At 40.3% G+C, this 23,616-nt stretch overlaps 1 protein-coding gene across 1 annotated transcript; it reads left to right on the top strand.

The window, feature by feature from the left end:
- The first annotated feature begins 15,781 nt into the window (after positions 1-15,781).
- Positions 15,782-22,064, top strand: LOC137276874 (sulfotransferase 1C2-like). Its single transcript, XM_067808525.1, has 5 exons — positions 15,782-15,941; positions 16,521-16,850; positions 17,473-17,579; positions 18,053-18,215; positions 21,943-22,064. The coding sequence occupies exons 1-5, from the start codon at positions 15,782-15,784 to the stop codon at positions 22,062-22,064; spliced, it is 882 nt and encodes a 293-aa protein (XP_067664626.1).
- Positions 22,065-23,616: the final 1,552 nt, after the last annotated feature.

The raw sequence follows: 23,616 nt of genomic DNA, 5'->3' as shown, positions 1-23,616 counted from the left end.
CCTTGTGATGGAGAATTCAACACAGTCAAGCAGAACATGTTTGACTGTGACTCCCTCATCACAAGGGATACAAAATGGAGGATCCTCACCTTTCAAAAGGTTGTTAATCCCTTGTGATGGAGAATTCAACACAGTCAAGCAGAACATGTTTGACTGTGACTCCCTCATCACAAGGGATACAAAATGGAGGATCCTCACCTTTCAAAAGGTTGTTAATCCCTTGTGATGGAGAATTCAACACAGTCAAGCAGAACATGTTTGACTGTGACTCCCTCATCACAAGGGATACAAAATGGAGGATCCTCACCTTTCAAAAGGTTGTTAATCCCTTGTGATGGAGAATTCAACACAGTCAAGCAGAACATGTTTGACTGTGACTCCCTCATCACAAGGGATACAAAATGGAGGATCCTCACCTTTCAAAAGGTTGTTAATCCCTTGTGATGGAGAATTCAACACAGTCAAGCAGAACATGTTTGACTGTGACTCCCTCATCACAAGGGATACAAAATGGAGGATCCTCACGTTTCAAAAGGTTGTTAATCCCTTGTGATGGAGAATTCAACACAGTCAAGCAGAACATGTTTGACTGTGACTCCCTCATCACAAGGGATACAAAATGGAGGATCCTCACCTTTCAAAAGGTTGTTAATCCCTTGTGATGGAGAATTCAACACAGTCAAGCAGGACATGTTTGACTGTGACTCCCTCATCACAAGGGATACAAAATGGAGGATCCTCACGTTTCAAAAGGTTGTTAATCCCTTGTGATGGAGAATTCAACACAGTCAAGCAGGACATGTTTGACTGTGACTCCCTCATCACAAGGGATACAAAATGGAGGATCCTCACGTTTCAAAAGGTTGTTAATCCCTTGTGATGGAGAATTCAACACAGTCAAGCAGGACATGTTTGACTGTGACTCCCTCATCACAAGGGATACAAAATGGAGGATCCTCACGTTTCAAAAGGTTGTTAATCCCTTGTGATGGAGAATTCAACACAGTCAAGCAGGACATGTTTGACTGTGACTCCCTCATCACAAGGGATACAAAATGGAGGATCCTCACGTTTCAAAAGGTTGTTAATCCCTTGTGATGGAGAATTCAACACAGTCAAGCAGGACATGTTTGACTGTGACTCCCTCATCACAAGGGATACAAAATGGAGGATCCTCACGTTTCAAAAGGTTGTTAATCCCTTGTGATGGAGAATTCAACACAGTCAAGCAGGACATGTTTGACTGTGACTCCCTCATCACAAGGGATACAAAATGGAGGATCCTCACGTTTCAAAAGGTTGTTAATCCCTTGTGATGGAGAATTCAACACAGTCAAGCAGAACATGTTTGACGGTGACTCCCTCATCACAAGGGATACAAAATGGAGGATCCTCACCTTTCAAAAGGTTGTTAATCCCTTGTGATGGAGAATTCAACACAGTCAAGCAGAACATGTTTGACGGTGACTCCCTCATCACAAGGGATACAAAATGGAGGATCCTCACCTTTTACATGAGTATGAATAAGTATATCTAGTATGGCCAATACGACATCGTCTTTAAACAACCTCCTCAAATCTGGACTGACCAACACACGGTTTTATTTCATGTAATTTATTTATACCTACCTGGGTGTCCCACTTCTTTTGCATCAAATCACGTATAAAAGTTCTAATGCTCGCTTTGTAATCAGAGTATGGAATAAGAAGTGGTGTCACAGATTTGTTGAGTGCTGCCTTGGCAGCAAGATCGGCCATTGTGTTACCTGAAATGCCTACATGGCTGGGTCTTTATGAGGTTTGTATTTACGACAGAAGTGTATACAATTGGTTTTTTATTTAGAACATTTGAAGCCGTTTTCAAGACACCATTTATCTATTTTGTTTAAACACAGCTGTAGTTGCCGTTCAATAGTATGCATATTTTTACCACGGCAAGAAATATTAAAATCATCCACAAATAAAGATCCATCTATTAAATCGTTTAACACTTTTGATGCTGAACTTGATGCTAAAAAGAGTGACAGACAAAATACTGCCTTGTGGAACACCCTGATCCTGATTGTAATGATCAGACAGGGTAGAACCCACTCGGATTTGAAATTTTCTGTTATTTAAAAAGTTGGCTATGAATTCAGGCAAACGACCTCGCAAACCGAAATCATATAAATCTCTTAAAGTACCATATTCCCAGGTTGTGTCATATGCTTTCTCATGATAAAAAAAAGATAGAGACAGCATGTTGTTTATTAATCAGCGCATTTTTCACAAATGATTCCAAACGCACTAAGTGATCGGCTGTACTTCTGTTTGTACGGAAACCACATTGGTTATCTGTGATAAGGTTATTTGTTTCCAAGTACCAAACAAGTCGATTATTTATCATGCGTTCCATGGTCTTGCAAACACAACTAGTTATTGATATAGGTCAATAATTGGACGGATCCGTATGATCACGTCCAGGTTTAGGTATTGGTACCACTATAGCATCACGCCATGAGGAAAGTTCTAGGCAGGATTCTGGTAAATGCTTCTGGAGTTGATAATGTATGTTATCAGCTCCTGTACCAGTATCATGAGCTTGATCAAGAGCAGTATGGAGCTCATGAACAGAAAATGGTTCATTATAATCTTCCCCATTATCTGAGTTGAAATTAATAGTTTTCTTCTTTTGTTGTTTTTGATACTGCTGGAATTTAGGTATATAATTAGAAGAGGAAGAGTGTTTAGCGAGGGGTTCACCCAGTTTATTTGCAATATCTGATTTATCCGTAAGTAACTGATCTCCATGTTTAAGATGATGGACAGTAGATTTAGTACCTTTCCCTTTAATTTTCTGGACCATGTTCCATACCTTGGACATGGCATGGGTGTCCGAGAATTTATTATAGATACATAATTTTGCCAAGATTGGCGTTTGTTCAGTTTAAAAGTACGCCGTGCTTTAGCATTTAAAATTTTAAATTTATTTAAATTATGCACCATAGGATGGCGACGGAAATAATGTTCTGCTTTTTCCTTGCCTTCCTAGCTTGTTTGCACTCATCGTTGAACCATGGTTTTCGAATATGTGCAACTGCAGAGGAATTTGGTATTCACTCATTAGCTATGGAGTTCAGTTAATCAGAAAAAGCATTTAATAGCATCGGGAACGTCAATAAAACGTTGAGGTTTAAGTTTTTCAGCACACAGTGTTTCATATAAAGCCCAGTTAGCCTTTTTAAAATTCCGCCTTGATGTTGGAGGAACATCAGATGGAGTTACAGATTTTAGTATAGTAGGAAAATGGTCACTTCCACAGAGGTCATCGTGGAATGACCATTCGAATTTATTTAGTAGTTCTGAATTTGTCAGTGACAAGTGAAGAGCAGAATAAGTCCCTCTAAATATGTGCTGGAACCATCATTATAAATACATAAATCATTGTCAGAACAAAAGTGCTGCAACAATTTACCTTTAGTGTTTGTAGGTACACTACCCCAGAGTGGGTTGTGCCCATTTAAATCTCCCATTATAGTACAGGGCTTTGGGAGTATAGAGCTTGAAGATCAGTTTTGGCTAAAGCCGAAGACGGCGAAATATAAAGAGAGCATTGCGTAAACGCTACATGTGAAGTAATTCTCACTGCAACATCCTGCATATTAGTATTAAGTGAAACAGGGCTTTGAATAACGTTTTGTCTGACTAGAATGGATGATCCGCCAGTGGCCCTGTCACCCGGAGGTGAAAAACAATGATATGCATTAAAATGACGAAGGTCAAATGCGTCTGTTTTAAATATGTCTCTTGGAGACATAACGCTGAAGGTGTAAAATCTTCAAGTAATTCTGTAATTCACGTAAATTAGTCCTAAATCCTCAATATTATAGGAATAAACTATCTTTTGGGGGATTTATTGGGGATCTACAACGCACTCTTTTGGAGGGCGACAAGCTATGTGCCCTAGAATGGACGTTTTCAGAAAAGTCCATGTCTTCAAGAGACCCGTATTTATTGAACAATTGAAATTTGTTTTGTGACCCTTTAGGAGCTCTGTCACTTTGTTGTTTTGAAGAATCAGGCTTTGGCTTAGACAACAAACTGCTAAAGGTAAACCTATCACCTGTCGATTAAGACTCAGTGTGTGATTTATGATCAGAAGAAGACTTTGATGTTCCTCAGTGATTCCTGTCTGTGATGACATAGCTGGGTATAGAAGTTGTGGAGAGTCGCAATTGACCCAAGTCAAGGTAGTTTGGCAGCTTGTAGATGATTTTGTATTTTAGAGCTGCGCACAGATGATGTTTTTGCTGCTGTAGCATAACTTTCTGTAAGATCAGATCTCTTTACCAGTTTTTTGGCCTCAGAAAAAGAGATATTTTGAGTGAATTTTATTTTGTTGATCTCCATTTGCTCTTTCCAAATAGGACACTGTTTAGAAAAGGACGAGTGAGTGAGTGAGTGAGTTTAGTTTTACGCCGCACTCAGCAATATTACAGCTATATGGCGGCGGTCTGTAAATAATCGAGTATGGACCAGACAATCCAGTGATCAACAACATGAGCATCGATCTGCGCAATTGGGAACCGATGACATGCGTCAACCAAGTCAGCGATCCTGACCACCCGATCCCGTTAGTCGCCTCTTACGACAAGCAAAGTCGCCTTTTATGGCAAGCATGGGTTGCTGAAGGCCTATTCTACCCCGGGACCTTCACGGGTGAGAAAAGGACGAATGGTCGCCTGATCAATTGGTGCATTTTTTATAATCGCAGTCACAATCTTCTGCTGTGTGTGTCTTCTCACCACAGTGAGCACACACAACAGACAATGTGCAAGTATTTACACCGTGTCCATATTTCTGGCATTTAAAACACCTGAGCGGGTTGGGGATGTAGGTATCAACTTGTATGTTGCAGTAGCCTGCCTTCACTGATTTTGGAGCATTTGGACATGAGAAAGTAAACAGATACGTATTTGTTTGGATGGTTGCATTGTTTTTTCGGGTTGAAAAGCGCTTTACATATAGCACACCTTGATCTTTCATCTCTGATGCAAACAATGAGCAAACATATCAGCAAACAATCGATCACGATCTCTGATACCTTTACTCATGTTCAAAGTCTTGAGAGCAGAGACCGTGACCGGATTGCCCACAAAAGATTCAGTATTCATCAGATTGGTCGCTTGTTGTTTTTTTCCGCACTCAACTAGTAGCGCACCGTCTAATGTTCTTAACGTCCCCAGCAATACCTTGAATACCCTTAGATACTGCGAAAGGGTTCAGCTTTAATGGTCTCAATAACAAGGAAACGTGGCCAGTACTCAATAGATGGAGACGGTCTCTGGTCAGTATCAACAGGATCAATTTCAAGTGGACGTGTTTTTTTTGTTTTGTTTTTTGTTTTTTTTGTTTGTTTTTGTTTGTTTGTTTTTTTTGTTTTTTTTTTTGGGGGGGGGGGTATTTCATAAGCCATGGTTGGTGTCATATGGTTCATCATCCGAGCTCCCCACACACCACGGAGTGTCACAGGGACAATGCTAGAGCAAGCGGGCCTCCAGTTTGCAGCACCAAGGATACCCGGATGATATACTCCAGCAGAAGAATTAAAAGATTACTAGTTCCACCAGATTGGCCCATGAGCCACCGCCTTCTGGCATAAGACTCTAGGCAAAAACATGAATTTGTAAAATTGAAATTCCGAATGTCCAAAAATATACCAAGCCCTAATATACACAAATAACAATTCTCAAAATTTCATGCAACATTACATATAGTAATGCTCAGGGCATGGCGTTACCAGCCGATTGGTTGAACCGGGCCCATTCAACCACCCGTCAAGGTGAAGTTAGGGCCGAGGGAGGTTGAACACTGGTCCTGCTCCCATGCCCTCAACCACCAGGATCCCCTCCTCCACCGACACAGGGCCGCAACCCACGGCAAACGGGTTGGTGGACCAAATATGTCCCCGGGTCCACGACGGGGGTGAACGACTCGTGGCGTTACCCAGCACCCACCACAAGGAGGTGGCCGTTCACGGGTGCCCTATTTTCGAAGGCTTTCAACAAAGGACAATGACCACAGTCACGTCTGCACGTTTAATATTAGGCAACAAATTCTCAGGTGATGTGACTGGATGATGGTTGGACTTGACTGGAGTAATTACACATGCAAATGCGCACGAAGCGCTTAACAGCAAAATACAGACTGCCGACATCTGCATTGCACAAACTGCCATCCCGACAAGGACTCGAGACTGTACACGCATCACTCTCATCGAGGTAAGAAAACTGGGTGATAGGCTAATTATCGACATGTAAAAGTATTATTTTCGCTTTTAAGTAAACGATGCTATTTACGATCTATTTGTTTATTTTGCATTTTACCAAAAACAGTACCACTGCAATCTGGAGTAGTAGGATAGCCTAGTGGTACAAGCCTCCGCTCGTCACACCGAGGCTCCGGGTTCGATTCCCACATAGGTAGAATGTGTCAAGGCCTTTTCTCTACAGTTGATTTATGTTATTCGACAGAGTGGAAGGAGAGTATTGAAATGGTTGTGAGTGGAAATCCAGAACTACCAAACGGCGCCAGTACATTACGAGACCTACCAATCTGCCAAGTTTGGTGAAGAAATAATAAATGATTTTAATTATCTGTTCCGGTGAGTGAGTGAGTGGGTCGCCACATCGGCAATATCTCAGCCATATCATGCCACTTAAATGAACACTTAAATGAAATATATGCATATTGTGAAAATCTGTCAACGAAGGACAGTAAAACAACTAGAATATCACAATTTCAGTTAAAACTAGCATGAAAAGTTAAAACTAGTATCACTATTTAGACAATACAATATAAAACAGGCTATAGATCGCCAACAACAGAAGGTAGATCACCATACTTGGGACCATGGGGACTTACAGTACCTTTGCTCCCTGCATGGACCCTAGTTGGATTTACACCATCCCTTCAGCTGCTGGCGAGTGTACCAAATGCTAGCCAAAATTAAAACAACAAGAATACTACAATTAAAAACCTGGTAGATTTAAATTTACATCCAATGTTTTTGGACTTAGTACCCTCTCAGGAGGACAATAATTTTACAATACTTCAATCACCTTTGCGGGTACAGCCACTAACAATTCTAGTTACTAATATAAACTACCAATCATTAAAATACATCCATTTACAGCACATACTACTCACAATTCAACCAAGAAATCAATTTCCTTTAAAAAATCAATGATTAAATGAGAATTAACAGTGTTAAAAGGATCCTTGATAGTTTTGACTTTGAAATATTTATCCCTTGTGATGGAGAATTCAACACAGTCAAGCAGGATATGCTTGACCGTGACTCTCTCATCGCAAGGAATACAAAATGGAGGATCCTCACCTTTTAACAAGTATACATGAGTATATCGTGTATGGCCAATACGACATCGTCGTAAGATAACCCCTTCAAATCTGGACTGACAGCCCAAGTAGGTGTAACCAATATACGGTTTTATTTCATGTAGTTTATTTATACCTACCTGGGTGTCCCACTTCTTCTGCATCAGATCACAGATGTACGTTCTAATGCTAGCTTTGTAATCAGAGTATGGAATAAGAAGTGGTGTCACAGATTTGTTGAGTGCTGCCTTGGCAGCAAGATCGGCCATTGTGTTACCAGAAATGCCTACGTGGCTTGGTGACCAACAAAAGACGATGTCGTATTGGACAGTAGCAAGATTATTATACAATTCAATAATTTCTATTAAAAGTGGATGTATACAAGAAATATTTTTAATAGCCTGAAGACAAGAAAGAGAGTCGGAATAGATTATGTTTTAGGGTGTCTTTGAATATATTTAAGAGCTGTTAGCATGGCGTTAGCTTCAGCTGTAAAAATAGAACTGTTGTCTGGTAATCTAGAAGATATTGTTCTGGATCCAGTGACAGTGGCACAAACCACTGCGCCACCGTCCTTGGACCCATCTGTAAATAAGTATTTATAATTGCTAAATTTATGTTTTAATTGATTACATTCTTGTCTTTATTGTAATTCATTAGTTTCTGATTTTTTTAAATGTGGCCAATGTTAGGTCCACTTGGGGCCTAACCAACTGCCAAGGAGGAGAAGAAAGAAGATGGGAGTGAGCTATGTTTTCCAGCTCAATGCCGGCCGAAGAAAGAAATGGTTTAATGCTATGTCCTAGAGGCGGGACAAGCGAAGATTTCTTGTTGTATAAATCCTCATAAAGGGGATTGAAAACACAGTTATAGGCAGGGTTAGATTCATTAGAGTATAATTTAGTAATATTCTGTAAAGCTAACTTTATACGGCGCTGCTCAAGAGATGGTTCATCATTCTCAACATAGAGACTGTCAATAGGTGAAGTTCTGAAGGACCCAAGACAAAGTCTTAGGCCTTGGTGGTGGACAGAATTAAGAAGTTTAAGGTTGCTTTTACAGGTTCCACCGTGCACGATGGAGCCATAATCATGTTTTAAACGGACCAGTGATCGATATAAGTGCAAGAGGGCCGATTGACTACCAAAGGGCACCAGTAGGGCTCTACCAAGTTTGGCCATGAAACATTTTACGGTTTTTAAGTCCAGCTCATGAAAAACACCACCACCAATGTCAGTATAAGTCAAAGTTGTTGCCATGGAAATACAAAAAAAAAACACATTTTGTTGAGAAATATGAAACTACTAAAAGGCACCAACTCCCCACTAGACCTATCTATTTGCAAAGTTGAAGAAATATTGGACGACCTTTATGCGAGAAAGGACGAAATTGCACTGATGGCGCAGTCCCAAACAGTAACATCCCCCAACCGCCACCTCGCTCCAGCAATACGCCTTGCTTAGGATAATAAGCAGGATCCGAGCCCACAACCACACGAAGGGTTCGGGCCTGCCGAAATAACTCAGCCCTACACAACGAGAGACAGCTGAGGCACCGTTGCCATGTGTGTACGGTTAAGTGTACATGAAAATAAACTAAACCATCGCACAACTCTTGCAAGCGGTGTAAAACTACATTCACTCACTATTTAATGTATTTGAAACTGTTGCACTTAGCTGTGAATATTGCAACTAGAGCCATTTCATTCCCTAGGTGTTATAGACATATATGACATAGTGAAGCAACTCGTTTTTGCAATCACGGTCATAGCCCCTGATATTTTCGATACGTCCATTGAATACAGATAAGTGCAACAGTTTCAAATACGTTAAATAGTGAGTGAGTGTAGTTTTACGCCGCTTTAGCAATATTATTGCAATATCATGACGGGGGTCATGGGCTTCACACATTACACATTGTATCCATGAGGGGAATCGAACCCGGGTCCTCGGAGTGACGAGCAAACGCTTCAACCACAAGGTTACCCCACCGTTCCCAAATTCATTGAGTAGTTCCCAGAGCTTGTTGTGTATCTACCCTCTGAAAACTGATTACCTTGTTTCATGAGGCACAATGCATATGTCGTGTGCATTGATGCAGAGAAGTCATTGAAGAGTGAGATGATCTCAAGTTGTTTTAACAAGACTGTGTGCGTTTGTGTTTTCGAAGCAGGTGTCGATCTACAATCGATTGTTGACACCAATCCCACTGTGTCCTATGTTCGTACTGTTTCCATAAATATCCTAAACCGCTCATTTCATGAGTGAGTGTCGATATATCGAGATATCCTTACAGCATACTGTCAAGGGGGTATATGAGCGCTAGAACTCTCCATCTTGTGTAAAAATGAAATGTTTAAAACCTTTGTAACAGCTTTCAGTCTTGTAACACGATATTTATGCCTGTTTAGAGAACTGTGTTTGAGGTCTTTATCATTCACGAAATATGCCTACGTGTTCATGACGGCTAGTAATAGCATTTACCTTTAAAAGGTGGAGGGGCAGTCGAGTGGTTAAAGCGTTCGTTCGTCACGCCGAAGACGTGTACACTGTGTGAAGCCCATTTCTTGTGTCCCCGTTGTGGTATTGCATGAATATTGCTAAAACTGGCATAAAACCAAACACGCTCACCCTTAGTCCAATGTAAGGTATAACTTATATCTATTTAACCTGTTGCTATCATTCGTGCAAACTTTCATTTTTTCTTTGCAGTGGTTATTGAGCATGACACGTTCGTATTGTGTTCTCTTTTGATTATGATTGAACATGCGTGAGTGTTTCAGACATATCGTGACTGAGAAAGGTTATATCTCCATGATGTTTAAGCTTGGTCAAGGCACCCGTGAACGGCCACCTCCTCGTGGTGGGTGCTGGGTAACGCCAAGAGCCGTTCAAACCCCCGTGTGGACCCGGTTCAACTAGGTCCATAGCACCCCATTGCTGGTTGCAAGGAGCAACCGAATTGGGCAGCCTGTTTACCGTGGGTTGCGTCCCGTGTCGGTGGAGGACGGTAGTCTGGTGGTTGAGGGCAGTAGGAGCTACTGCTGTTGCTAAACACACCACATCGGCCCTTACTTCACCTAAACGGGTGGTAGAATCGGCTCGATTCTATCAATCGGCTGGTCACGCCAAGCCCTGTGTGTATGAACTATATTTATTTGTCATTACACAAATTGGATTTGTAAATGTTAACCTTTTGGTCGTGGCAAAATTGTTCATTTAAGATGTTTACTATGATATTTTGCACTTTGCCTAGAGTTCTATGCCAGAAGGCGGTGGCTCATGAGCGAATCTGGTGGATTTGTTATTTGTAACTCTTCTGCTGGAGAATATCATCCGAGTATCCCCGGTGCTGCAAACTGGAGGCCCGCTTGCTCTAGCATTGTCCCTGTGATACGCCATGGTGGGCGGGGAGCTCGTATGCTGAAATGAAAAAACAATAACCATGGCATATGACACCCCCCACAAAAAAACCAAAGCGACTGCTTGAAGAAGATCATATTGATACTGACCTCAGACTGTCCAATCCTACTGAATATTGGCCACGTTTTCTAGTTGTTGAGACTGTAGATAGAACACCCTTGAAAGTAAACCCTTTTGCTGTGTCGAAAAGTATCCTAGGCATTGCAGATTACGTTCTGGTGCACTCTTGATTGAGTGTACCAGAAGCAACAATCAACAAACCTGTTGAACACTTAAGACATTTGTCGGCACTCCCGTCACCATCACGGCACACAAAAAGCTCAACACGAGTAAGGGAATTGTACGGGATCGCGATAGATTACTCGCTGACATGTCAGAATTAAATATTACCTCTGAAATGAAACATCAGGGTGTTCTTTATGTGAAACGATTCTCAACTCGTAAAAATAATGAAACTGTCAAAACCAACACTTATCTATTTTCCTTTTCCCTACCTTGTGCTCCAAGATCACACAAGGCCGGATATTGCAATCTAAATGTTGACACAAACATTTGCAATCCTCTCAGATGATTCAATTTAGTTTCTTATTCTAAAGAGTGTCCTGTTTGGAAACAGCAAATGGCAATAAATAAATTAAAGTTCACACAAAACATAAGCTTTGCTGATGCAAAGAGACATGTACTAAGCTTGGAACAAACAGAAAGCTATGCCTCCATTGCCAGAAGAAGGCCAGAAACAACATCTACAGTACTTACAGTATCCACTAGCTGTCAGACAAACTTGACTTGGGTCAAAACGGATTCCCCTAACCTTTTCTCACCCGCTACATCTACTCAAACACGAGAATCACTTCCTGGTACGTCCCAAATACGTCCCAAATACAATTACAAACATCCCCTGATCTAGAACCATCTTCTTTGTCATCGACAAAGTATCAGCAAAGTCTCACTAAAACCAAACGTAAACAGCACGATTCTTCAAAGAAACTCAGTGGGAGAGCCCCGAAAGGGTCACAAAATAAAATTCAGTTATTCAACAAATACGGATCGCTTGAGGATATGGACGTGTGTGAAAACGTCCATTCTAGGGTTCACAGCTTGTCACCCACCAAATAAGTGCGGGGTAGATCCCCAATAACCCCCCCTAAAAGATAGGTTATCAGAATAATCTTTTACAGTGGAACTGTAGAGGTCTAAGGACTAATTTTAATGAGTTGCAGCTCTTAGTCCAGGATTTAACACCATCAGCTTTTTGTCTGCAGGAGACCTATTCAAAACAGACAGATACTTTTGACCTGCGTCATTACCAGGCATGTCATTGCTTTTCACCTCCGAGTGACAGGGCCACGGGAGGGTCTTCCATCCTAGTCAAACAGAACATGACCCATAGCCCTGCTTCACTTACTACTGATCTTGCAGTGCAACTAACTTTGCATGGTGCGTTTACATTATGCTCTCTCTATATTTCTCCGTCTTTAACGTTTCACAAAACCGATCTCCAAATGCTGTATGATCAACTCCCGAAGTCCTGTATTATAATGAGAGATCTGAATGGACACAACCCACTCTGGGGAAGTGTAACTACAAACGCTAAAGGTAATTTACTAGAGGAGTTTTGTTCTGATAATGATTTATGTATTTATAATGATGGTTCCAACACATATTTACATCATGGTACAGGAATGTATTCTTCTCTCGACTTGCCACTAGAAAGGCTAACTGGGCTTTGTTTGCAACACTGTGTGCTGAAAAACTTGACCGTTTTATTCACGCTCGCGATGCTATTAAATGTTTTTCGGATGAACTAAATTCCATAGCTGATGAGTGTATACCAAATTCCTCTGCAGTTGCACACATTCGAAAACCATGGTTCAACGATGACTGCAAACAAGCTAGGAAGGCAAGGAAAAAAACAGAACATTATTTCCGTCGCAATCCTATGGTGCATAATTGAAATAAATTTAATATTTTAAATGCTAAAGCGCGGCGTACTTTTATGCAGAGCAAACGCCAATCTTGGCAGAATTATGTATCCAAGATGCATTCGAGGACACCCATGTCCAAGGTATTGTCACATGGTCCAGAAAGTTAAAGGTAAAGGTACTAAATCTAGTGTTCATCATCTTAAACATGGAGATCAATTACTGATGGACAAATCACATATTACAAATAAACTGGGTGAGATCCTCGCTAAACACTCTTCCTCTTCTAATTATATACCTAAATTCCATCTGTATCAAAAACAACAAGAAAAGAAAACTATCAATTTCAACTCAGATAATGGGGAAGATTATAATGAACCATTTTCTATTCATGAACTCCATAGTGCTCTTGATCAAGCTCATGACACTGCTACAGGAGCTGATAACATATATTATCAACTCCAGAGGCACTTACCAGAATCCTGTTTAGAGACGCTCTAATATATATTTGATGACATTTGGACTTCCGGGAAATTTCCTTCTTCATGTCGTGACGCTATAGTAGTACCAATACCTAAACCTGGACGTCATCATACGGATCCATTTCGATTTCATTAACTAAGTGTGTTTGCAAGACCATGGACCATGATAAATAATCGACTTGTTTGGCACTTGGAAACAAATATCCTCATAACAGATATACAGTGTGGTTTCCGTAAAAACAGAAGTACTATCGATCACTTAGTGCGACTGGAATCATTTGTTACAAACGCACTAATTAATAAACAACATGCTGTGTCTATCTTTTTTTATCTGGAAAAAGCATATGACACAACCCGGAAATATGGCATTTTGAGAGATTTACATGATTTCGCTTTACGAGGTCGTTTGCCTGAATTCATAGCCAACGTTTTAAATAACAGACAATTTCAAGTCCGCGTGGGTTCTACCCTGTCTGATCATTACAATCAGGATCAGGGTGTTCCACAAGGCAGTGTTTTGACTGTTACACTTTTTAGTATAAAGATAAATAGTTTATCAAAAGGTTTAAACGATTCAATTGCTGGATCATTATTTGTGGATGATTTTGATATTTCAAGTCATGGTAAAAATATCCATACGATTGAACGACAACTGCCGCTGTGTTTAAGCAAAATATATAAATGGTGTCTTGAAAACGGCTTTAAATTTTCTAAATCCAAAACTAATTGTATACATTTTTGTAGAAAATATAAGCCACATAAGGACCCAGAACTGTCTCTAGATGGCACTGCCATGAAAGTTGTAAAGGAAGCCAAGTTCTTGGGCCTAATCTTTGACTCCCACTTAACATTTCTGCCTCATATTAAGTCCCTTAAAACTAAATGCCTGAAAGCTCTTGACTTGTTGAAAGTTGTTTCTAATTCAAAGTGGGGAGGGGATCAAACGACCCTCTTACACATATCGATCACTTGTCCGTTCAAAACTTGATTATGGCTCCATAGTATATGGTGGAGCCTGTAAAAGCAACCTTAAACTTCTTGATTCTGTCCATCACCAAGGTTTAAGACTTTGTCTTGGGTCCTTTAGAACTTCACCTGTTGACAGCCTGTATGTTGATGAACCTTGAGCAGCGACGTCTAAAAGTAGCTTCACAGTATGTAACAAAACTATATTCCAATCAGTAGAACCCTGCATATAACTGTGTGTTTTCAATCCTCTGTATGAGGATTTATACAATAAGAAATCTTCTCTTGTTCCGCCTCTTGGTTTAAGAATAAAACCAATTATTTCAATATAGCCCCTTCCGTCTTCTTTCTTCTCCTCCTTGGCAGATGGTTAGGCCCCAAGCAGAACTAACATTGACCACCTTTAAAAGTCAGAAACTAATGAATTACAATATAAACAAGAATATAATCAATTAAAGCATAAATATAGCAATTATAAATCCTTTTTAACAGATGGGTCCAAGGACGGTGGCGCAGCGGTTTGTGCCACTGTCACTGGACCCAGAAAAATATCTTTTAGATTACCAGACAACAGTTCTATTTTCACAGCTGAACCTAACGCTATGCTAACGGCTCTTAAATATATTCAAAGACATCCTAAACGTAAAGAATATATAATCTATTCCGACTGTCTTTCTTGTCTTCAGGCGATTAAAATATTTCTTGCAAACATCCACTTTTAATTGAAATTATTGAATTGTATAATGATCTTGCTACTGGCCAATACGCCATCGTCTTCTGTTGGCTACCCAGCCATGTAGGAATCTCTGGTAACACATTGGCTGACCTTGCAGCTATAGCAGCACTCAAGAAATATGTAACACCACTTCTTATTCCTTACAGGGATTACAAAGCCACCATTAGATCTTATATCCGTAATCTGACGCAGAAGAAGTGGGACACCGAAGTAGGTACCAATACACTACATGAAATAAAACCCTACATTGGTTATTCCTACTTGGGCTGTCAGTCCAGATTTGAAGAGGTCATCATGGGACGATGTCGGATTGGCCATACAAGATATACCCATAACTACCTGTTAAAAGGTGAGGATCCTCCATTTTGTATCCCTTGTGATGACAGAGTCACTGTCACGCATATCCTGCTTGACTGTGTTGAATTCTCCATCACAAGGGACAGATATTTCAATGTCAAAACCATCAAGGATCTTTCTACCACAGTTGCTTCTCATTTAGATATTGCTTTTTAAAAAGATATATTGGATATATTAATACCCTTAATTCCCACTCATCGCCACCATTTCAAGGTTACAGTCGCGAGAGACACATGCCCACATCAAGACAATGTGCTTGTTGGTGATGATCACTTAGAACAGGATGTTTGAAGAACCTTATTAAGAAGTACCCAGCTCTCATTAACCGTTTCCGGACTGGTCTCGTAGAGACCCGGCGAAATGGTGAAATGAATTTGAAAAAGACTGGTATATATGGATTTCAAGACTGACATGAAAAGAAATTTGAAAAAGGTGAAATCTTTTTTTATCATCTTTTTTTTATCATCTTACAGTTCTGTCATATTACAGTTCTCACAGTTGATACATTGGACGTTCAAGCATGTCTATTGTCGAGGACCATGACTTGGGAGGTAACTCTATTAGCTTCTTGGAGGTTGATGGCTGTCGGTATCCAATCGTTGACCCGGAAATAGTCAAGAACATGTCACAGCTGAAGGTCAAGGCCGACGATATCTTACTACTGGCGTATCCAAAATCAGGTACCTCCAACGATAGACGTATAACTGTTTATTCCTTTGGTGTATTTTTTTTCAGTAACGATGAAGAGGTTTGTTCTAGTTGTAGCGTCATCCAATGTCATTTTAGAAGTTGTGAAGATGAAGCAACACCTAGTGCTATGGATAGTCTGCTTTCGGTGTAGATACTAATATCGTTATCAAGCACCCTTATGATCATATACTAGATAACCGTGTTAGTACCTTAGATTTGGCTTGTTGGATATCCACAACTGATAACAGAAAATGAATATTGATGTCTATTGCGGTCTAGCCTTGATTAATCACACCTATTAACATTGGGGTAGAATTGTATTGAGCACCACCCGCTTGCCCTAAGAGACGAGTAACGGGTCGGGCGTGAAGCATGTCAATCACTTGACTGTCTGGTCCAGAATACAATGGTTTCAGACCGTTTCTTAATACAATAAACGCACACTGATTAATTACAGCAAAATAAACAAGTCACGTTAGTCGGCTATATAGTCTTAATGAATGAGGTTTATACGGTACTAAGGAATAGAACAAGTGCCATATTTAAAGTGTATGCCTCATGACCCCCAGGTACACACTGGCTTTGGGAAATCACATCTATGCTCCTCCAGGGTAAAGCACAGACCATCCCTCACTGGAAGGGTAGCGTCATGGTGGAGCTCCAGCCACAGGAAGTCATAGACGCATTCCCACGATCCCCTCGCGTCCTCAACACGCATATCCGGTACAATCAACTTCCGGTACAAGCGAGAGAGAAGAAGTGTCGCATTATCTTTGTCCTGAGAAATCCTAAAGATGTTGCCGTGTCTTTCTTTAACCATCACAGGTCTTTCAAGTGTTACTATGGGAACTACAATGGAACGTTAGGGGGTCATCTCCCTTTCTTCCTGTCTGGGAAAAGTAAGGCGTTTATTTGATGCTTGTTTGTTGCCACGTGTTTGTTGATTCATGTACGTTTGAGTTTGAATCGATATGGACAATCCAGAACGGTCGCTACAAGCACATTCTACCATATAATCACTCCATAAACCCCAGCCAAAGCGTCGACTATTTGATCCCAAAACGATCTCCTGTGGGAATATCATGCGATTACGCGTTCACCATCAAACATACACTGCTAGACTGTGTGGACTTTTCAAGAGCAAGGGACTCACATTACTATGCGATAAATCTGTAAGACCTGTCAGTGAACATCTCACTCAATGTTACCTACCTAAAGGAAATGTACCTGTACCATAAAGTGCAACTATGTAATTCTAATGACTGATTGCTTGTTTTTGAATTTGGTGTTATGAGATTTTCAGATGTAAATAGTAATGTAAAGAATGTCTATGTTGTTTTGTTTTACAACAAGTACTTTCGACTTTGTACGTGAAATGTGCATAAATTCAGACTTGATCTCGTCACTATATGTGACGTAAACCCCAACCCAACTCACACTAAAAGCTCTTCTCAGCCCTTTATCGGTGTCTGACGTATTTCAAATCATATGGTATAGACCAGCATCATTAACCTCTTGTAGCAGACTACGGATCTTGGTTCGAGTATGTCCTCGAGTGGGAGAAGGACATCGAGGCTCAACAAGACAGACATCAAATACACGTTGTGTACTATGAAGACCTGAAAGAGGTTAGTGATATTAAAAGTTATGTTTACATATCAAGTTTCAAAGAGAAATATGTTAGTACCCCAAACTAAAACCACACCTGACGTTTGCTGTTTGCTGTTTTGTTCATCAACGTTTTCAGCAATAATCGTGTTATATAGCATCATTGATATGCTGGACTATGGTTGAAGGGTAAATCCAGCTGGGTGAAACGTCAACTACGTTATGCTTGATGTGGAAGGAAACCTCCAAGTGTTGCAGGCTTAGACCTTAACCCCCTGTGAAACACAGGAGCATATGCTGATCTTGACTGTTGCAGAAACATGACCTGGTTCAACCTGGATTCGAACCCACGTTTACATGTTTCTGTCGTGTCCATGGGACGCAACTCTGGAAAACTAATGACTTGAAAGTGTGGACCAGTTATGTCCCCTTTCAAACCCACGTTGATAGTGTAAATACTTTGCTGAATAACTGTGCCTGTCCTTGTCCTCAGAACCTCCTGAAGGAAATCCGGAAGTTGGCGGTGTTTCTGGGACTACCTGCTGATGACTCACTATACGGCGCCGTGGCAGAGAAATGTTCCTTTGAGAACATGAAATTCGACAAGAAACCATATGATCCTAAAGTCGATGACCAACTTTTTGTGTATAGGAAAGGTGAGCTACAGGAATCAAGGGTATATAATTACCTGATTACATTAAATTTTTTTTCAATTTATACATTTCTTTTAAACTTTCTTCATATCTATAGTTCTGATGTTGACAAAATCAGCGTTTAATGGTATATTGACAGCGAAATGGCTTCCAACTTAACGATGTCCGTTTATGTTTTGTTGCACTAAATCCCACAGTTTGGCATATTGCTGTTTGGATTGTTTCATGGTTTTCAAAGGCACCTTGGCAAGTGTGACATTGGAAGCATTTGGTTTCAACAACTTTGGTGGACACTTTTCATAGGGTGATTGAAGTTGCATCTGCATCGTAAAGCCCAATAGTTGCAGCTATATTGACAAAGCCAGTTTTACCTATCCTTGGTGGAACGAAAGGAAGAAATTCTCAAAAGATCGAGGATGTGTGCTTCGGCGGTTATATCTGGGACAAAAGAGCGACGGCTCACCTAAAAGAGTATATTTTCTTTGTACATTGTCCTTAGACGATTTACAGGGCCCTTGAGACTTTTGGGAAAATGACGGCATGTCCAACCTAGATAAGATGTCAAACCGCTGAAAGATTCTGAGAGTTCGTGGACTCCGAGAGGTTGCAGGTTCATTCTCCCTTGAACTTGCACATTTCATATTAAAAATGAAGAAAAAAAAATACTTTTCGACTATATCGGTTTTTATTACACAAACTCAAACTTTGATATGTGAAGGTCATGAAACCAAAATAAATGATCGCTAGGTGTGAAGTGTCCAAAGTTGCAACACTGCAAAGATGACAGCTCCCATTTCAGACAAACCAGATACGTTACCAAGAGATTTTGAAACATGGCTTCGTGAAGGTGTGAAACATACATTAAGTTGTTGTTGTCGTTAAGTTTTTTTTAAAACTGTATACTCTAGTTTGTATGCCTAAGGACAAATTAAGTAAAAAATCTAGCTCGATATTATAAAAGAATAAAATGTAACGATTTATTGAACAAATAATGATTTAAATTGATACACACCAAACGATGACAAGACGGGTTCCTCGGCTCTCCGGACAGCCGGAAGTGGACTAGCATGACGACGTTCTTAATGTTCCTGAAGTTAGACAGGCCTAGTAGTTACTCTGTCAAACATAGTATTGTGAACTTTATTTAATCATTCATGCCACTGCAATTATTCAGGGCACTCACACAAACTTTTGTGCTCTCAGTTGAGTGTAGGTCTAAGGGGAGTATCTAATGTTGTCTTCTCACCTGGAACAGTCTGTTAAGGAGACTTATAATCGATTACTTGCTAACGTATCTGGTCAAAAGCCATAGTGGCAAACGATGTTTCAAATGATCTTAGCATGATTGTTACTTTCGCAGTAAACGGATGTAATTGTGTTTCTGCGGACATGTAGCTGTTCTTTTGACCTTTCAAGAGCTTCAGAATTAACTGCCCTGTTGTTGTTAAGAGGAATGTCATGAGCACTTGAACGTGTATAACGTATTCGGAGACAGATTTGAAGACATATGAGTTGGTGTAAAAACACAATACAACACAAAATCTGATGTGCAAGGTGACACATAGATGTGTATTAGAATATTGTGTCACATTAGAGCATTTCAGACAGTTCCAAATACACAAATTGATCAAGAAAAGGTGTACATTGTGTAGGATCAGCAAACAGTGCTTGTACGCCTCTTTCGAAGTGATTGTGAGATATTTTCATACATATCCATATTTGTTGTACGAGGGGATGTCAATAGGTTTTGAGCCTTGAGCATTTTTCATACCCAGGTGTCACAGCCCATGGTACGACATTGAACCTTGGGGTGTAGCTGATGTGATATATAAGTTTTGGTAGCCTACTCTCAGAAGTTATTGTACAGCTCACATTGACAGAAAGAGACCCCCTCACGGGAGTGAAAATGAATAAAATTGAGTATAGAGCAGTAATTAAGTTTTTAGTTCTTGAAGGAAACTCGGCGAAGAACATTGAAGAAAGGCTTTCAGCAGTTTATGGGACGTCTTCCCCTTCATCTGCTACCATCAAACGATGGGTCAATGAATTTAAGCATGGTAGAGAGAGTCTTAAAGATGACCCCCGTCCAGGTCGTCCAACAACAAGCACTAGTCAGGAAAACATTGACAGAGTGCATAGGCTTGTGCTGAAAATCGTCGAATCACACTTCACGAGTTAGAGGAGACCACAGGCATTTCACACAGATCCATCGAGACAATTCTTTATGAACATCTCGTCATGTCTAATTTGTGCGCAAGATGGGTGCCAAGAATGCTTACAGATGAAATGAAGCAAACAAGGGTCACCATAAGCAACTCCATGCTAACCAGATACAACAAGAATCCAGAAGATTTTCACTTTACGAGAGTAACCTGTGATGAAACCTGGATCCACCACTATGATCCTGAGAGCAAACAAGAATCCATGGAATGGAAACATGCCACTTCTCCCAGGACCAAAAAGTGCAAAGCCTCCAGATCAGTGCAGAATGTAATTGCGACAGTCCTCTGGGATAGCAAAGGCGTCATCCACATAGATTACTTACCAAACGGAAGAACAAATAATGGGGAATATTACGCTAACTTGTTGAGGCAAGTGCGACAGTCAATCAAGGAGAAGCGCCGGGGCAAGATCAGACGTGGTATTCATCTACATCAAGACAATGCTCCAGTACACACCTCTCGCGTTGCAGCCGCTGCTGTCCAGGAATGCGGGTGCGAAATCATGCCGCATCCCCCCTACTCTCAAGACCTGGCACCAAGTGATTACGATCTGTTCCCATATCTCAAGAAACACTTGCGTGGTCGTAGATTTCAGGCTGATAATGAGCTTATTGCTGCTACTGAGGCTTGGTTTGAGGTCCAGAGATGGCATCAGTGCCTGGCAGAAAAGATGGAACAAGTGTCTTGACTCACAAGGGGACTATGTTGACAAATAGATGTGGTTCATACCAATATTTTGTGTTTTTCTATGCAAGGCTCAAAACCTATTGACATCCCCTCGTAGCACCACTGTAACAAAACCGTTAAAATCGTTCAAACAACTGTACAAAGACATAAAATAATATTAATGTGCAAGTTTAGCGGAGAATGAACCTTCAAGTCAGTCGTTCATTGTGCAAATAATAACGGAATTAGGTGGCACAGTCTTCCTGGCAAGTAACATTTTTTAGCTCAATGGCCATTACGCACGCACGCACACACGTGTATATATGTACATGTCATGAGCACACATACATTTACATCATACACGCAAACAAATCATACACGTACCTAAAACATTAATTAGTAAATTGTATCCACATATCATTCATGTACCTGTGCACAAATACACACGCGCACGCACACACCCATACACACACACATACAGAGTTGTAGATATTCTGGTCTTGCCAATAACAAATAGAATCCACATAGTCGTCTCCATGGTGTAAACAGAATTTACACTTCTCTGGATCTAGTCCAATGTTGCAATCCTAAAGTTATGACATCTGACTCTGACTGTAACCATTTTTATGCTGTCTATTTCATTTTGTAAGTTTATGTGCAAAATTATACATAAAATGATTTCCTAAAAATATTGGAGGAGTCTCAAACATTATAGGGGAGTTGGTAGCAGAGCAAAGGCGTGCTCGTACACTCAGCGGCACTGCCCGTCAGGGGACAGCAATAGTACTTAGTTAACCACAGAATCAGTGTGAGTTCGGCATTGACTGTGTTACTGGTTTCAGGCCAAGTAGGAGACTGGCAGAAATGGCTGACACCGGAACAGAACGAGATGTTTGACGAGCTGTACCAGGAAAAGATGAAGGACAGCACGTTCAAGGACAAAATTAGGTTCACGCTGACATAGGCAGACGTACGAAAGACATTTACCACAATCTTACGCATAATGACGGAATCAAATACTCAGTGATCACTACAATCTCACGCATAATGACGGAATCAAATACTCAGTGATCTTTACAATCTCACGCATAATGACGGAATCAAATACTCAGTGATCACTACAATCTCACGCATAATGACGGAATCAAACACTCAGTGATCACTACAATCTCACGCATAATGACGGAATCAAATACTCAGTGATCACTGCAATCTCACGCATAATGACGGAATCAAATACTCAGTGATCACTACAGTCTCACGCATAGTGACGGAATCAAATACTCAGTGATCACTACAATCTCACGCATAATGACGGCATCAAATACTCAGTGATCACTACAATCTCACGCATAATGACGGAATCAAATACTCAGTGATCACTACAATCTCACGCATAATGACGGAATCAAATACTCAGTGATCACGTCAACGATGTGCATTGGTCATACGACAGTAAGTGACTGTATTCAATATGTGGCTCCTGTTACAGCTTACTACTACACACAATGCTATTTTGTAGAACATATGGAGAATGAGAAATCTGAAATCTGAAATTCTGACTTTGTCATGTTTTTGGAACTTTGGGGCATTCAGTATTACAGCATATTGGTTTAATTGCACGTAGACTTGCTGTCAGCCATTTTGGTTTGGATTGGAATTAAAAGGATTGGAATAGAAAACATAAATAACATAAAAATAACAGTCTTTCAGGAGTTTTGCTGACAACGTTGTTTCACAAGATCCAATCTTGCAACGTTGTACCATGCTGATTTCAACAGAGTTGTTGGCCCATTGTCTTAAGTGAACTACAAAAAAAGGGTAGGTGTCTTGTCCGTTTTGTTTTCAAACGGTTTATAACTGAAAAAGCTGATGTAGTTAGACAAGTTGTCTTCAATATTTTGTGTTTAGTAAGCCTTTTTCTCTTCCCTAAGTAATAGCAGAACTATTTCGGAACACAAGGCTTCAAATCAAAGGCAAACTCGGTCGAACCTGTGAAATTCTAGCAGAATCAACTTGCATTTATAACGTATAGTTTCATAATAATATAAGCAGGACAGTTATTCTAGAGTTAAGCTTAGAGGCTATGCTGTGTAAATGTAAGATATATCTTGAAAAATTGTATCTATTTCATGCATATTTCACTGTGACTGAAAACACGTTTCGCTGTTGACGTAGAATATATATAAATGTCCACAGTCCAAATTGTGTCTTGTTAAAGCGACTTATTCTTGCATTTATCATTGCTTGACCTTTTACGTCTAAAACAGATTTTCTCCGAGGGAAGATAAATACAAGCCACGAACTTCAGAGATAACTACACTGGTCTAATCAATAACAAGCTAATTGAAAGTGTAAAGGTATAATCAGAGATATCACATTTAACTACTCTCTGAAAAAGCATTGTGTATTAATCGCTATATGGCGACGGGTCATCGGGAACTGTGCCAACTAAATCTTGAGACTCACGAAAAGGGCAAGAATGCCCTTCAAGACACACTGCATTACTCTAGGCG

The sequence above is a fragment of the Haliotis asinina genome, chromosome 1, assembly GCF_037392515.1.
Source record: "Haliotis asinina isolate JCU_RB_2024 chromosome 1, JCU_Hal_asi_v2, whole genome shotgun sequence".
NCBI classification, from domain to species: domain Eukaryota; kingdom Metazoa; phylum Mollusca; class Gastropoda; order Lepetellida; family Haliotidae; genus Haliotis; species Haliotis asinina.
Note: the sequence above shows the minus strand (reverse complement) of the source record. Positions and strands in the feature narration are given on the sequence as shown.

Coding starts and splice junctions, on each gene's coding strand:
- LOC137276874 (XM_067808525.1), top strand. CDS start 15,782: ATGTCTATTGTCGAGGACCATGACTTGGGAGGTAACTCTATTAGCTTC. Junction 15,942..16,520: donor ACTGGCGTATCCAAAATCAG/GTACCTCCAACG, acceptor CATGACCCCCAG/GTACACACTGGCTTTGGGAA. Junction 18,216..21,942: donor ACTTTTTGTGTATAGGAAAG/GTGAGCTACAGG, acceptor TACTGGTTTCAG/GCCAAGTAGGAGACTGGCAG.